The 17,866-nt window shown below is 42.7% G+C and overlaps 1 protein-coding gene across 3 annotated transcripts in view; it reads right to left on the bottom strand.

Annotated features, from left to right (window-relative positions):
- The window catches only part of mynn (myoneurin), a 103,258-nt gene that overhangs the window by 31,665 nt on the left and 53,727 nt on the right, over positions 1-17,866 (bottom strand). For 2 of the 3 annotated variants that reach the window (XM_073041748.1, XM_073041749.1), the window contains exon 6: positions 10,663-10,841. In XM_073041748.1, coding sequence (XP_072897849.1) covers positions 10,663-10,841 — 179 coding nt within the window. Of the gene's footprint in view, positions 1-3,025; positions 3,041-10,662; positions 10,842-17,866 lie in introns of all 3 variants that reach the window. The other variant, XM_073041747.1, reaches the window with a different exon arrangement.

Here is a 17,866-nt window from a genome sequence, read left to right as displayed (position 1 = left end):
AGACCCCCACAACTCTCTGGGAGAAGAAGTTTTTCCTTAACTCTGTCCTAAATGACCTACCCCTTATTCTCAAACCATGCCCTCTGGTACTAGACTCTCCCAGCATCTGGAACATATTTCCTGCCTCTATCTTGTCCAATCCCTTAATAATCTTATATGTTGCAATCAGATCCCCTCTCAATCTCCTTAATTCCAGCGTGTACAAGCCCAGTCTCTCTAACCTCTCTGCGTAAGACAGTCCGGACATCCCAGGAATTAACCTTGTGAATCTACGCTGCACTTCCTCTACAGCCAGGATGTCTTTCCTTAACCCTAGAGACCAAAACTGTATACAATACTCCAGGTGTGGTCTCACCAGGGCCCTGTACAAATGCAAGAGGATTTCCTTGCTCTTGTACTCAATTCCCTTTGTAATAAAGGCCAGCATTCCATTAGCCTTCTTCACTGCCTGCTGCACTTGCTCATTCACCTTCAGTGACTGATGAACAAGGACTCCTAGATCTTTGTATTTCTCCCTTACCTAACTCTACACCATTCCGATAATAATCTGCCTTCCTGTTCTTACTCCCAAAGTGGATAACCTCACACTTATTCACATTAAACGTCATCTGCCAAGTATCTGCCCACTCACCCAGCCTATCCAAGTCACCCTGAATTCTCCTAACATCCTCATCACATGTCACACTGCTACCCAGCTTAGTATCATTAGCAAACTTGCTGATGTTATACTCAATGCCTTCATCTAAATCGTTGATGTAAATCGTAAACAGCTGTGGTCCCAATACCGAGCCCTGTGGCACCCCACTAGTCACCACCTGCCATTCCGAGAAACACCCATTCACCGCTACCCTTTGCTTTCTATCTGCCAACCAGTTTTCTATCCATGTCAATGTCTTCCCCCCAACCTGCTATGTGGGACCTTATCAAATGCCTTCTGAAAATTGAGGTACACTACATCCACTGGATCTCCCTTGTCTAACTTCCTGGTTACATCCTCAAAAAACTCCAATAGATTAGTCAAGCATGATTTACCCTTGGTAAATCCATGCTGGCTCGGCCCAATCCTATCACTGCTATCTAGATATACCACTATTTCATCCTTAATAATGGACTCTAGCATCTTCCCCACTACTGATGTTAGGCTGACAGGTCGATAGTTCTCTGTTTTCTCCCTCCCTCCTTTCTTAAAAAGTGGGATAACATTAGTTATTCTCCAATCCTCAGGAACTGATCCTGAATCTAAGGAACTTTGGAAAACGATTACCAATGCATCCGCAATTTCCAGGGCCACCTCCTTTAGTACCCTAGGATGCAGACCATCTGGACCTGGGGATCTGTCAGCCTTCAGTCCCATCAGTCTACTCATCACCGTCGGTTCCTTCCTAATGTCAATCTGTTTCATTTCCTCTGTTACCCTATGTCCTTGGCCCATCCATACATCTGGGAGATTGCTTGTGTCTTCCTTAGTGAAGACAGATCTAAAGTACTCATTAAATTCTTCTGCCATTTCTCTGTTTCCCATAACAATTTCACCCAATTCATTTTTCAAGGGCCCAACATTGTTCTTAACTATCTTCTTTCTCTTCACATACCTAAAAAAGCTTTTGCTATCCTCCTTTATATTCCTGGCTAGCTTGCGTTCGTACCTCATTTTTTCTCCCTGTATTGCCTTTTTAGTTAAGTTCTGTTGTTCCTTAAAAATTTCCCAATCATCTGTCCTCCCACTCACCTTAGCTCTGTCATACTTCCCTTTTTTTAATGCTATGCAATCTCTGACTTCCTTTGTCAACCACTGTGGCCCCTTTCCCCCCTTTGAATCCTTCCTTCTCCAGGGGATGAACTGATTTTGCACCTTGTGCATTATTCCCAAGAATACCTGCCATTGCTGTTCCACTGTCTTTTCTGCTAGGATATCCGTCCAGTTAACCTTGGCCAGCTCCTCCCTCATGGCTCCATAGTCTCCTTTGTTCAACTGCAACACTGACACCTCCGAGCTGCCCTTATCCTTCTCAAATTGCAGATAAAAACATCATATTATGATCACTACCTCCTAATGGCTCCTTTACTTCAAGATCGCTTATCAAATCGTGTTCATTACATAACACTAAATCCAGAATAGCCTTGTCCCTGGTCGGCTCTCGTACAAGCTGTTCCAAGAATGCATCCTTTAAGCGCTCTACAAACTCCCCATCCTGGGGTCCAGCACCAACCTGATTCTCCCAGTTCACCTGCATGTTGAAATCCTCCAAAATTACTGCGACATTACCTTTGCCACATGCCAATGTTAACTCCCTATTCAACTTGCACCCAATATCCATGCTACTGTTTGGTGGCCTATAGACAACACCCATTAGGGTCCTTTTGCCCTTACTGTTCCTCAATTCTATCCACACAGACTCCACTTCTCCTGATCCTATGTCCCCCCCTTGCAAAGGACTGAATCTCATTCCTCACCAACAGGGCCACCCCACCCCCTCTGCCCACATTTCTGTCCCTACGATAGCACGTATACCCTTGCACATTCATTTCCAGGTCTGATCTCCCTGCAGCCATGTCTCCGTTATCCCAACAACATCACAGTTACCCATTTGCACCTGAGCTTCAAGCTCATCCGCCTTATTTCTGACACTTCGTGCATTCAGATATAGAATTTTTAGCCCATTTCTCCTCTCTCTGTTTGAATCTCTGCCTATTGTGCTTAACCCAGCTCCCCGAACTCCCATCGGGCTATACGCCCCTAGAATTTTGTTGTCCTTCCTAAATTTACTTATTCTTTCTGCACATTTAACTCCATGTTCCGTCAGACCATCCCTCTGTACATGTGTCCTCCTTATCACTTAAAGCATATATTCGTGGAGAAATTATCTCTTACTCTACCTATATAAAGAAAAAAGCTGATAAAGAAAGGTCTGACCTAGCAGCGATATTGAAAGATCTTGATCGAAAGTATGCCCTATCTCCAGATCCAAGTATATATAATAAGCGTATTGAAATCCAATCCAAGTATAATCTTCTGCTGACTTACCCAATTGAACGACAGCTGTTGAGAGATAAAACTCAATTTTACATTCACGGGGATAGAACAGGTAGTTTATTAGCCAATCGCTTAAAATCTTTTACAGTTAATCGTCATATCACAGAAATTTTTAAAGATAATGGAACTAAGACATCCGACCATTCTGAAATTAACAACTTATTTAAAGACTTTTACCTTAAGTTGTATCAGTCTGACTCCTCTTTAGATGATACCTATATGAATGCTTTTTTCAGTAATATCAACATTCCTACATTGTCTGCTGATAGCCTAACACAGTTAGATCAGCCTATTTCCAATGAAGAAGTGGCTGAAGCTATACGTGCTTTACATTCTGGTAAGACCCCAGGACCTGATGGCTTTCCTGGGGAGTTTTATAAAACTTTCACTACGTTACTTACACCTTATTTATCCTCTGTTTTATCAGAGTCCTTTAAATCAGGTAAACTCCCTCAATCTTTTTATGAAGCTTTTATTTCTCTTGTTCTTAAAAAAAAAATCCAGCTGAATGTTCTTCATACAGACCGGTATCTCTTTATTAAATGTTGATGCAAAAATTTTATCCAAAATCTTAGCTCGAAGACGTGAAAATATTTTACCATCTATTATATCACATGACCAGACAGGATTTATTAAAAATCGTTACTCACATTTTAATATACGTCAGTTTTTGAATGTGATATATTCACCATCCAAAAAAACATCAGAGTGTATATGCAGAAAAAGCCTTCGATAGGATTGAGTGGAATTATCTTTTTAAGACCTTAGAAAAGTTTAATTTTGGGCCTAATTTTATTCGTTGGGTTAAATTAATCTACTTGTCTCCTACCGCTCAGGTTATTACTAACTCCCAAATTTCTAAGCCCTTTAAATTACAGCGGGGAACTAGACAAGGTTGCCCTCTTAATCCTTTACTTTTTGCTTTAGCTATAGAACCCTTAGCAATAGCATTTCGAGAATCTAAGGACATTTCTGGTATACTAAGGGAAGGTATGACTCATAAAATTTCATTATACGCTGATGATATTTTACTTTTTATCTCTAACACTGAAACTTCTTTACCTTTGGTTCTTTCTTTAATTTGCCAGTTTAGTTCTTTTTCAGGATATAAGCTGAACCTACATAAAAGTGAGCTATTTCCTTTAAATGACCTAATGTCATCAAATGCCAAATTTCCGTTCAAGTTGTTACAAGTCAATTTACATATCTAGGTGTAACAATTACTAAAAACTAAAAGAATTTATTTAAAGAAAACTTAAACCCCTTATTGAACTATGTGAAAAAGACGCTTTCTAAATGGTCCCCTCTTTCTTTATCCCTAATTGGCTGAATTAATTCGATTAAAATGAAGATTCTTCCTAAATTTTTATATCTTTTTCAGGCCTTACCTATTTTTATTCCTAAGACGTACTTTGATTCTTTAGATTCAATTTTAACATCTTATATTTGGAATAATAAACAAGCTCGTTTAAGTAAAGTTTACCTACAAAGAAATAAAGAGATGGGTGGACTAGCCCTACCCAATTTTAGGTTTTACTATTGGGCTGCCAATATAAGGAATATTACTTTCTGGTCCTATTACATTTATCGTAAAGATTGCCCATCATGGGTCTCCTTAGAAGTTAATTCTGTAAAAAATTCCTCTATTGTCTCTCTTCTTGGATCATACTCTTCTTTTTCAGCAAATAAAATAACGTAACATAATTGTTAAGCAAACTTTAAGGATTTGGGCACAATTTAGGAAATTTTTTGGTTTAGCGAATTTTTCATTATCATCTCCCATTTTCCTTAATTATTTTTTTATCCCTTCGATGACTGATAAAGTCTTTAAAGATTGGGATGAACTAAGTATTAAGTGTTTTGGGGACCTGTTTATCTCAGGATCTCTTGCTTCATTTGACCAATTGTCAAATAAATTTGCACTCCCAAAAACACATTTTTACAGATACCTTCAAATTAGAGATTTTCTACGTTTCCAATTAACTACTTTTCCTATAGGTCCTGATAAAAATTTACTAGACGATCTTTTAAATTTAAAACCTTTTGTTAATGGTTCTATTACTGGCAACTATAACTTGTTGATTGATTCTAGACAAGACTTTTTAGATAAAATAAAAGCTTGGGAGGATGACCTAATTGTCAGATTTCTGATGATAGATGGAATAAAATTCTTAAACGGGTTAATAAATCATCTTTCTGTGCTCGTCATTCTCTTCTACAATTTAAAGTGGTTCATAGAGCTTACATTTCTAAACAGAAGCTGTCCAGTTTTTACCCGAATGTTTCGCCACATTGTAATAAATGCAACTCTGCTGATGCCTCTTTAATTCATATGTTTTGGTTTTGCCCTAAAATTGAAAAGTTTTGGCAGGAAGTATTTCATACCCTCTCACAACTGTTTAGGGTCCAATTTGACCCAAATCCCCTTACTGCCTTGTTTGGTATTATTGCAAATGAAGATATAACTTTAAATACTCCTAACCTACAGGTTTTAGTTTTTACCTCTGTTATAGCAAGAAGAGCAATCTTGCTTAAATGGAAGGAGTCTACCCCTCCTACACATCTTCAATGACTACGTGATATTATGTCTTATTTAAATTTAGAAAAGATCCGCTGCTCAGTCTTAAATTCGAAACAATCTTTTTATGATATCTGGGGACCTTTCCTAAATTACTTTTCCAATTTATAAAGTTTAACAGTGCACAGACTTTTATGTATATTTTTATCTTCTCTTCTTAAGTGAATATGTCTTTTTTTTCTAATTATCCATTGTCATCCATCAGCTTTTTTCTTTGGTAGTTGGTAGGGGGTTGACTTTTTTTTATATAAAAAATTTATTTTATGATGTATGACTTATCTTTAAATTTTTGAGTACAGAGTGGTATACCTTTATGTGTTGTGCTATAACATTTTGATCAATTTTATTACAATATATGAATGTACACAAGTTATGTTGAGATGTATCTATGTGTTGCACTCTGTAAATCTTGTTTTTTTTCTTCTGAATAAAAATATTGTAAAAAGAAAAAGAACAGACAAAATGCTCTGTTTCTGCCCAGAGCTGAAGGGCTTATGAATGGTCGTAGTCAAGGCTGGCTCTGATCATCAGGGTTCTTACCCTGATGTTGCTTGATCTCAGTAGATGCCATCCCAACAGATATATCTGGGTAAAATCTCTCTCTGAAATATCTCCACATTAATTCCCACACTACGCAAAATATAAAAGACAGAAAGAAGCGAGTCGCAAATACTCGAAACTGGGGGAGTGCAGTTTCCAGTGTACGGGTCGCGGTGAGCCCGGGGCTTACAGGGATAGAATGACACAGTATGTGAAAGACTTTTGTAACCAACTTGAAATGTTGAATGTCTGAGCAAAACAACAGCAGTGAATTGCTGATCAGAGAGAGCCAGAGGAGATAGTCTTTCAACAGCCTGGTGACCAAGTCATGGTGAAGGTGCTGCCAGAAAGGCCAGGGTTTGCCCCCAGGTGGATAGGACCACAGATGGTACTCTTAGCCAATGATACTTGTGTCTACGTGCAGACTCGGACTCAGGTTACAGCATACGATTCACTCTCTTGTTGCTCCCACAGACAGAGCGGGGGATCAAGTGTACCCAGTAACCATGTAATTACAGAGAACCTAAGAGAGGAACACCAGCCAACCATACCAGACCTGACCACAGCTGATGAAAACATACTCAGAGGAAACGCAAAGGCAGAAGACCCTGAGAGCGTGGTAGAGGAAACAGAGAGCGTGATGCAAAACCATGAATAGCCTGCTAAAGTGTGATGACAATGGTACTCTGTAATGAAGGCTGGTTGCTGAAGGTAGATGTTTAGTTTAATAGCATAGAATAGAAAGATATTGGAAAATAGATGGGGAGGGATTTTTAAGTTAAAGCAGAGACAGCAAGTTCCACAATTTCGATGGCATTTCAAGCTGCACGTGGTATCTGAAGGCAGTCATCCACAGTCTGAATGAGTCACTGGGCCCTTTCAGCAGTCGGGCCAGTGGACAGTTCAGAAGGGGGTGCCACCGGGGAGAAGTCCTTGCAGACATTTGACATAGAGACCACCCCAACCCCCTCCTGTACATCGCTGAGAGGGCCTGTGGGTGCACCTAGACAGAAAGTGTTTCTCCAACCAGAGAATGAAGGGGTGAAGACAAGGAATGTGATTAAGCTGCAATTGGCCTGCAGGAAAAGAGCCAACAGGCACACCAAAGAAGCCACATTTCTAAAGTCTTGTTCAAATTTCTAGAACAACCTCTCTGCTTAACATTTGGTAGGTAGCAATTAAGGAATGCTAGGGTAGATATCAGCACACAAAATTGTGTGGGGGGGTGATTTTCGAGGGAGGGCGTTTTTGCTGCCCTACTTGAGTAGATCCTCCTCGATTGGCCTTTCCTAGTACAAGTATATTTTTGTCCAGGAGGGCCAAGAGGAGGGTCTGTTAAGAGTGATTTTTGGGTTTAGGACATTTAGCAAATGGCTTTGGCTACCACTCTTCTGTTCCTTGATATTGTATTGCGGACAATGCATTCCTAAAAGCTGTGGATCCCAGTCCAGACGCTGTTGGCATCTGAAGGATGGATGCGAATCAGAAGACAGACAGACAGACAGACATACTTTATTGATCCCAAGGGAAATTGGGTTTCGTTACAGTCACACCAACCAAGAATAGTGTAGAAATATAGCAATATAAAACCATAAATAATTAAATAATAATAAGTAAATTATTCCAAGTGGAAATAAGTTCAGGACCAGCCTATTGGCTTAGGGTGTCTGACACTCCCAGGGAGGAGTTGTAAAGTTTGATGGCCGCAGGCAGGAATGACTTCCTACGACGCTCAGTGTTGCATCTTGGTGGAATGAGTCTCTGGCTGAACGTACTCCTGTGCCTAACCAGTACATTATGAAGTGGATGGGAGACATTGTCCAAGATGGCATGCAACTTGGAGAGCATCCTCTTTTCAGACACCACCGTCAGAGAGTCCAGTTCCACCCCCACAACATCACTGGCCTTACGAATGAGTTTGTTGATTCTGTTGGTGTCTGCTACCCTCAGCCTGCTGCCCCAGCACACAACAGCAAACATGATAGCACTGGCCACCACAAACTCGTAGAACATCCTCAGCATCGTCTGGCAGATGTTAAAGGACCTCAGGAAATAGAGACGGCACTGACCCTTCTTGTAGACAGCCTCAGTGTTTGATCAGTCCAGTTTATTGTCAATTCATATCCCCAGGTATTTGTAATCCTCCACCATGTCCACACTGACCCCTTGGATGGAAACAGGGGTCACTGGTGCCTTAGCCCTCTCAGGTCCACCACCAGCTCCTTAGTCTTTTTCATATTAAGTTGCAGATGATTCTGCTCACACCATGTGACAAAGTTTCCCACCGTAGCCCTGTACTCAGCCTCATCTGCCTTGCTGACGCATCCAACTATGGCAGAGTTATCAGAAAACTTCTGAAGATGGCAAGACTCTGCAATAGTTGAAGTCCAAGGTGTAGATGGTGAAGAGAAAGGGAGACAGGGCAGTCCCCTGTGGAGCCCCAGTGCTGCTGACCACTCTGTCTGACACACAATGTTGCAAGTGCACGTACTTGGTCTGCCAGTCAGGTAATCAATAATCCATGACACCAGGGAAGCATCCACCTGCATCACTGTCAGCTTCTCACCCAGCAGAGCAGGGCGGATGGTGTTGAACGCACTGGAGAAGTCAAAAAACATGACCCTCACAGTGCTCGCCAGCTTGTCCAGGTGGACGTAGACACGGTGCAGTAGGTAGACGATGGCATCCTCAACTCCTAATCGGGGCTGGTAGGTGAACTGGAGGGTGTCTAATTGTGGCCTAACCATAGGCTGGAGCTGCTCTAGAACAAGTCTCTCCAGGGTCTTCATGATGTGGGAAGGTGTGAAGTTTGTAAGTATTTGAAAAAGAAAGCATCGTCTACACTGTACTTTGTAATCATGGAATTGTCCTTTGTGTTTAGCAAATAAATATCGAGCCCCACGTTGGACCAGCAGACCTTTCCACCGAAAGTATCCCCGTAAGATGCCTGCTGTACCTTGTTTTGTTGAAGAAGCTGCTTTGTGTCTACCAGTAATTCTCTCCGGTGATTTCATTCATGCAACAATAGTGTCACACATGAGGCTACTTAACAAGATATGTCTTATGGTCTAAGTTGATTGGTGAAAGAGAAAAAGGACAGGAAGAGGGGGAGTCTACTAGGAGAGGACAGAAGGGGGAGGAGCAACAGAGGAAGGAGATGGGCAGGTAAGGAGATAAAGTAGGACAGGGAAATGGGAATGGAGAACAATGAAGATGGGGTCCATTAGTGGAAGTTCAATAAGTTGATGTTCATGCCATCAGGTTGGAGGCTACCTACTGTCGCAATGAGACCACACTCAGGTTGGAGGATCAACACCTAGCCTCCAACCTGATGGCATGAACATCAATTTCTCTAACTTGAAGAGATGACTTCATACAGAGGGTACTGGGAGCCTGACTCTCACTCTCACACACAGAGGACACTGGGAGCCTGCACCTCATTGTATCATACAGAGGCCTCTGGGGGCCTGCACCTCATTGTATCATACAGAGGCCTCTGGGGGCCTGTATCTCACCGTCTCACACAGAGGGCACTGGGAGCCTGCACCTCATTATCTCATACAGAGGCCTCTGGGAGCCTGCACCTCATTATCTCATACAGAGGCCTCTGGGGGCCTGCACCTCATTATCTCATACAAAGGGCACTAGGAGCTTGTACCTCTCTGTCTCATATAGAAGGCACTAGGAGCCTGCACTTCATTGTCTCATACAAAGGGCACTGGGGGCCTATATCTCACTCTCACATACAGAGGGCACTGGGAGCCTATACCTAATTGCCTCATACAGAGGGCACTGGGAGCCTATACCTCATTATCACATACAGAGAGCACTAGGAGCCTGTACCTCACTCTCAAGTGGATAACCAGAGAGTTTTTCTCAGGATTGAAATGACTGGGGAAATAATTTTAAAGTAATTAGAGCAAAGTATAGAGAGAATGTCAAAGGTAAGTTCTTTTTACACAGAGTGGTGAGCACATGGATCATCTTTCTGGGGTGGTGATAGAGGCAGATACATAAGGGGATTTAAATAAGCACATGGATGATAGGAAAATGAAGAGCTGTGCAGGAAATAAGGGTTAGATTGACCTTAGAGTAGGTTGAAACATTAGCACAACATTGTGGGACTGTACTGTGCTATACTGCTGTTTGTTCTAACAGCGTATGGTAGCACAGAGAGGGCTGGAGTGTAGAACTGCAATTCAATGCCTCAACTAATCAGCATAAAAATACCGTATGCCCTCTTAACCACCCTAAAAACCTGTGCAGCTATTTTCAGAGAGCAATGAACTTGAACCCCAAGATCCCTCTGCTTATTAACACTAGGCAATAAATGGGCAAGAAATATTTACTGCCTGGGAGTCAGGGAACCCATACGTTTAGTAAAATGTGTGCTTTTCTGGCGAAAGTGAACAGCAAGTAAGTCGACTTAAATTAAAACAGAATCTAACTTCATAAATGTTTGCTTCTGTATCTGGTGTTGATAAGGAAGCCTGTAGCGAATTTGCCTTACCTGTGTGTTTACGTGCATGTGTAATGAGGGAACTGGAGACAGCAAACGCCTTCCCACATGTATCACAGACGTAGGGTTTCTCTCCTGTGTGCCGGCGGACGTGGTATGTGAGTGTACTGGCCTGAGCAAACCGCTGTCCACACCAGTCACAGATATATGGCTTCTCCCCACTGTGCTTCCTAAGAGAAACAAGACATAGAGAAAAAAACTGAAAACAGAGGCATGGGACACGGTGGCTAGAGAGGCAGAGAAAACCTGACGTGTGTTCTGATCTGGGATGTTCTGTTGAAACACCGCTATAAGTAGATTCAACAATAACCAGAAAATAACTTCATAAAGATCACAGGAAGCACATTGGCAACATCTACAGAGATCACAGCAGTAGAAAGGGTAAGCTATTTCACAGTCCTGCGTGTCAACATACTGATGTGGATTTCAAGAAGGGTACATCAAAGCAACACACACCAGTCCTCACTGAGATATCAGCAGTGGAAAGGGTGAGCAGTTTGCAATTACAAAGATGGTATGACAATGGTTATATTTCATTAAGAGTTTGAGGAGACTTGTTATGTCAGCAATGACTCTTGCAAAGTTTTACAGATGAACCGTGGAAAAAATTCTAACTGGCATCACCATCTGGTATGGAGGGGCCATAGCACAGGATCAGAACGTGCTGCAGAAAGTTGTAAACTCAACCAGCTTCATCATAGCTTCCCTCTTAAAAATTTTCTACAACCAGCTGGAAACATACTGGCCCCTGGGACACAACATTCCATCCTGCAGTCTCATTCATGGTCACACAATTTCCACTATGGTCACTAGCTTCCCAGCTTTCAGGACACTTTCAAAGGTGATGCCTCAGAAAAGTGGGATCCATCATTAACGACCCCCATCATCCAGTAAATGCCCTCTTCTCATTGCCACTGTCAAAGAGAAGGTACAGGAGCCTGAAGACATACATTCAACATTTCAGGAATAGCTTCTTCACCTCCACCATCAGATTTAAGAATAGACAATGAAATCATGAACACAACCACAGCATTTTTCTCCTCTCTTTTTGAACGACTTATTTACTTTTCTTTTTTAATTCTGCATGGAGGTCGGTCACCACTGGTGTGCCTCAGGGATCTGTACTGGGACCCTTACTCTTCGTGATCTTTATAAATGACCTGGATGAGGAAGTGGAGGGATGGATTAGTAAGTTTGCTGATGACACAAAGGTTGGAGGTGTTGTGGATAGTGTGGAGGGCAGTCAGAGATTACAGTGGGACACTGATAGGATGCAAAACTGGGCTGAGAAGCGGCAGATGGAGTTCAACCCAGATAAGTGCGAAGTGGTTCATTTTGGTAGGTCAACTATGATGGCAGAATATAGTCTTAATGGTAAGACTCTTGGCAGTGTGGAGGATCAGAGGGATCTTGGGGTCCGAATCCATAGGACACTCAAAGCAGCTGCGCAGGTTAACTCTGTGGTTAAGAAGGCGTATGGTGTATTAGCTTTCATCAATCATGGAATTGAATTTAGGTGTCAAGAGGTGATGTTGCAGCTATATAGGACCCTGGTCAGACCCCACTTGGAGTACTGTGCTCAGTTCTGGTCGCCTCACTACAGGAAGGATGTGGAAGCCATAGAAAGGGTGCAAAGGAGATTTACAAGGACTTTGCCTAGATTGGGGAGCATGCTTTATGAGAATAGCTTGAGTGAACTCAGCCTTTTCTCCTTGGAACGAAGGGGGATGAGAGATGACGACAGAGGTGTACAAGATGATGAGAAGCACTGATCGTGTGGATAGTCAGAGACTTTTTCCCAGGGCTGAAATGGTTGCCACAAGAGGACACAGGTTTAAGGTGCTGGGGAGTAGGTACAGAGGAGATGTCAGGGTTAAGTTTTTTATGCAGAGAGTGGTGAGTGTGTGGAATGGGCTGCACTTTTAAGAGACTTTTGGATAAGTACATGGAGCTTAGAAAAATAAAGGACTATAGGTAACCCTAGTAATTTCTAAGGTAGGGACATGTTCAGCAAAACTTTGTGGGCTGAAGGGCCTGTATTGTGCTGTAGGTTTTCTATGTTTCTGTGTTTCAGTGGTTGGTAAGTTGATGGAGAAGATCCTGAGAAGCAGGATTTATGAACATTTGGAGAGGCATAATATGATTAGGAATAGTCAGCATAGCTTTGTCAAAGGCAGGTCATGCCTTATGAGCCTGATTAAATTTTTTGAGGATGTCACTAAACACATTGATGAAGGTACAGCAGTAGATGTAGCTTATGTGGATCTCAGCAAGGAATTTGATAACGTACCCCAGGCAAGACTTATTGAGAAAGTAAGGAGGCATGGGATACAAGGGGACATTGCTTTGTGGATCCAGAACTGGCTTGCCCATAAAATGCAAAGAGTGGCTGTTGATGGGTCATATTCTGCATGGAGGTCGGTTACCAGTGGTGTGCCTCAGGGATCTGTTCTGGGACCCTTACTCTTCATGATTTTTATAAATGGCCTGGATAAGGAAGTGGAAGGATAGGTTAGTAAGTTTGCTGATGACACAAAGGTTGGAGGTGTTGTGGATAGTGTGGAGGGGTGTCAGAGGTTATAGCAGGACAGTAATAGCATGCAAAACTGGGCTGAGAAGTGGCAGATGGAGGTCAACCCAGATAAGTGTGAAGTGGTTCATTTTGGTAGGTCAAATACGATGGCAGAATATTGTATTAATGGTACGACTCTTGGCAGACTGGAGGATCACAGGGATCTTGGGGTCTATTTCCATAGGACACTTACACATGCCCACAGTGCACCAGAATATGTGGACCCCAGATCAGCCACTATAAGCACTTGAGGACCCACAACTCAACAATCCCTTTGGAGGATATCATATTCAACATGAGTGACCACACTACCACTACAGTGCAATACATAATAATAATAATAATAATAATAATAATAATAATAATAATAATAATAATAATAATAATTTTTAAAACTATTAATTACAAGAAGAAATATATTTTTAAAAGATTAAATTAAATCAGATTATATTAAATTAGAAAGAAGGAAGTTTTCATCCGGAGTGTTTGAAATCTGGATGGCACAATTTAACTCCCACAGCATTTAACTACACCAACAAGGCACATAAGATGCTATGTCAGAGAAAGCCATGGGGTGTATACTGAAAATGGATTTAGTAAATAATGATACCTGATGGCTGGCATGGCAGTGTTGTGCCAAAGGGGCTCATGCCCTATGTCTCTGTGACTTCTCTTTCTAACAGTATTCACACAGTTAAGATGCTGGCAAATGGGTCGAGCTGGTGTTGGATCTGGCTGTTGAATACTTCAATCTGACAGTTTGTTATTTCCTTGTAGTTTAACAATTAATCATGCTTGTATTATATATAATTATTTATATACAAGTAACTGCTTACTGTGTTCTCTACTGATATTTATATGATTCTGGAAGCTTCTCTTGGTACTGCATTATTTGTAAAAGAGCTAGCTCATTGGTTGATCTTTATCTACACTTTGTCTTTAAGCCTTCTGCTTTTAGTTGGCAAGAGAAATACAATGTTGGAAAATGCATACACTTTGATAGTTGAGGTAAATGTGCAGACTAATTCTGAAATGGGGAGAAAATCCAAAAATCTGAGATGCAAAGGGACTTGGGAGCCCTTATGCAGAACTCCCTAAAGGTTAACTTGCAGGTTGAGCTAGTGCTGAGGAAGGAAAATGCCATGAGGTAATTTTAAGAGGTCTAGAATACAAGAGCAAGGATGTGATGCTGAGGCTTTATAACACACTGGTGAGGCCTCACCTTGAATACTGTGAACAGTTTTGCGCACCTCATCTAAGTAAAGATGTGCTAGCATTGGAGAGGGTTCAGAGGAGGTTCACAAAGAAGGTTCCAAGAATGAAACGATTAAAATAAGAGGAACGTTTTACGGCTCTGGGTCTGTACTCGCTGGAATTTAGAAGGATGAGGGGTTTTAGAAGATTTAGAAGGTTCTCAGTGAAAGCTTTTGAATGTTGAAGAGCATAGACAGATGTGGAAAGGATGTTTCCCTTGGTGGGTGAGTCTAGGACAAGAGGGCACAGCTTCAGGATAGAGGGGCGTCCATTTAAAACAGAAGATGTGGAGAAATTTCCTTAGTCAGAGGGTGGTGAACTTGTGGGACTTATTACCACAGGCAGCTGTGGAGGCTAGGGCATTGGGTGTATTTAAGGCTGAACTTCATAGGTTCTTGATTGGACACGGCATCAAAGGTTACAGGCAAAAGGACGAGGAGTGGGACTGAGGTGGGGGAGAAAAGGATCAGCCATGACTGGATGGCGGAGCAGACTTGATGGCCCAAGTGGCCTCATTCTACTCTATGTCTTATGGTCTCTTTGTGCCTCTTTCCTGATATCCGAAAGAACCTTGGATTAAAAACACTTGGATGGCGTATCTTGGTTAGTGTGGAACAATGGGGACAAAGGCCTGTTTCTGCACTCAATGACCCAAAGACTGCAAAGGACAGAAAGCAATTCCCCAGATACTTTATTGATCGTGTGGATAGTCAGAGGCTTTTTCCCGGGACTGAAATAGCTAACACAAGAGGGCACAGTTTTAAGATGCTTGGAAGTAGGTACAGAGGAGATGTCACTAGTAAGTGTTTTTTATGTAGAGAGTGGTGAGTGTGTGGAATGGGCTGCCAGGGATGGTGGTGGAGGTGGATACAATTGGGTCTTTTAAGAGACTCCTGGATAAGTACATGGAGCTCAGAAAAATAGAGGGTTATGGGTAACCCTAGGTAATTTGTAAAGTAAGTACATGTTGGGCACATAATTGTAGGCCAAATGGCCTGTGTTGTGCTGTAGTTTTTCTACGTTTCTATGTCAGGAGAGGGAAGGGGAAGAGTCAGGAACAAGAGAGTACCCCTGTGGCTGTACCCCTTGACAATAAGTACTCCTGTTTGAGTACTGTTGGAGGGGGGAACAGCCTACCTGGGGGAAGTGACAGTGGCCATGCCTCTGGCACAGAGTCTGGCCCTGTGGCTCAGAAGGGTAGGGAAAGGAAGAGGAAGGCAGCAGTGATAGGGGACTCTATAGTTAGGGGGTCAGACAGGCGATTCTGTGGATGCAGGAAAGAAACTCGGATGGTAGTTTGCCTTCCAGGTGCCAGGCTCCGTGATGTTTCTGATTGTGTCCAAAATATCCTGCAGTGGGAGGATGAACAGCCAGAGGTCGTGGTAATATTGTCACCAATGACATAGGTAAGAAAAGGGAAGAGGTCCTGAAAGAAGACTACAGGGAGTTGGGAAGGAAGTTGAAAAGCAGGACCTCAAAGGTAGTAATCTATGGATCACTGCCTGTGCCACGCGACAGTGAGAATAGGAATAGAATGAGGTGGAGGATAAATGCGTGGCTGAGGGAATGGAGCAGGGAGCAGGGATTCAGATTTCTGGATCATTGGGACCTCTTTTGGGGCGGGTGTGACCTGTACAAAAAGGACGGGTTGCACTTGAATCCCAGAGGGACCAATATCCTGGTGGGCAGGTTTGATAGAGCTGTTGGGGAGAGTTTAAACTAGTTTGGTAGGGGGGTGGGAATCAGAATGTGAGTGCAGGGATTAAGGCAGGACAACAGCATGATGCTAAGAGTTCTGAGTTGATGAGGAAGGACAGGCAGGGGATGAAACATAATTGTAGCCAGTTAAAGGGGTTGAAATGTGTCTATTTCAGTGCTAGGAGTATTAGGAACAAGGAGGATGAACTTAGAGCATGGATTAGTACTTGGAACTATGATATTGTGGCCGTTACTGAAACTTGGTTGGAGGAAGGGCAGGATTGGATGATGCAGGTCCCGGGGTTCAGGTGTTTTAAAAGGAATAGGACGGGAGGTAGAAAAGGGGTGGGGGGGAGTGGCATTGCTGGTCAGGGATAGTATCATGGCTATAGAAAGGGAGGACTCTGCAGTGGGAGTGTCCACTGAGTTGGTCTGGGTGGAAGTCAGAAATAGGAAGGGATCAATCACTGTGCTGCGAGTAGTCTATAGGTCCCCAAATAGCCTTCAGGACACCGAGGAGCAGATAAGTAGGCAGATTTTAGAATGGTGCACAAAATACACGGTAGTAGTTATGGGTGATTTCAACTTCCCTCATATTGACTGGCACCTCCTGAGTGCAAGGGGGATAGATGGGACTGAATTTGTCAGGTGTGTTCAAGAAGGATTCCTGACACAGTATGTGGACTGGCTGACGAGAGGAGAGGCTATACTGGATCTAGTTCCGAGTAATGAACCTGATCAGGTGACAGATCTCTTGGTGGGGGAGCATTTTGGTGAGAGTGACCACAACTCCCTTAGCTTCAGCATAGATATGGAAAGGGATAAAATCAGACGAAATGGTAAAGTGCTTAACTGGGGAAGGGCTAACTTTGAAGGGATGAGGCAAGAACTAGCGAGAGTAAATTGGAAACAGATGTTCAAAGGGTGAAAGCACAGAAGTAATGTGGGAGAAGTTTAAGAACCACTTGAGCTGGTTCAGGATAGGTTTGTCCCACTGAGGCAAGGAAAAAAATGGTAGGAAAAGGGAACCATGGCTGACGAAATATGTGAGGCAACTCATCAAGAGGAAAAAGGAAGCATATGTCAGATATAAGAAGCAGGAAGTAGGAGGGGCTCATGAGAAATATAGGGTAGCCAGGAAGGAGCTAAAGAAAGGACTTAGGAGAGCTCGAAGGGGGCATGAGAAGCCCTTGGCATGTAGGATTAAGGAGAACCCCAAGGCATTCTATGCGTGTGTGAAGAACAGGAGGATGACGAGAACGAAGGTGGGACCGCTAAAGGATAAAGAGGGCAACATGTGCCTGGAGGTGGTGGAGGTTGGGGAGGTCCTAAATGAATACTTTGTTTCAGTATTCACATGTGAAAAGGATCTTGATCAGAATGAGGTCGAAGTAGAGCAGGCCTGTGTGCTGGACAATGTGGAGATTAAGGAAGAAGAAGTGCAGGATCTTCTTAAAAACATCAAGATCGATAAATCCCCAGGGCCGGATATGATACACCCCAGGTTATTGTGGGATTTGAGAGATGAGATCTCTGGAGCATTAGCTATGATCTTTGAATCCTCTTTGGCTACAGGGGAAGTGCCAGAGGACTGGAGAGCAGCAAACGTAGTTCCCTTGTTTAAAAAAGGTAATAGGGAGAAACCTGGGAACTACAGACCGGTGAGTCTTC

This window comes from Hemitrygon akajei, chromosome 3 (assembly GCF_048418815.1).
Source record: "Hemitrygon akajei chromosome 3, sHemAka1.3, whole genome shotgun sequence".
NCBI classification, from domain to species: Eukaryota; Metazoa; Chordata; class Chondrichthyes; order Myliobatiformes; family Dasyatidae; genus Hemitrygon; species Hemitrygon akajei.
Note: the sequence above shows the minus strand (reverse complement) of the source record. Positions and strands in the feature narration are given on the sequence as shown.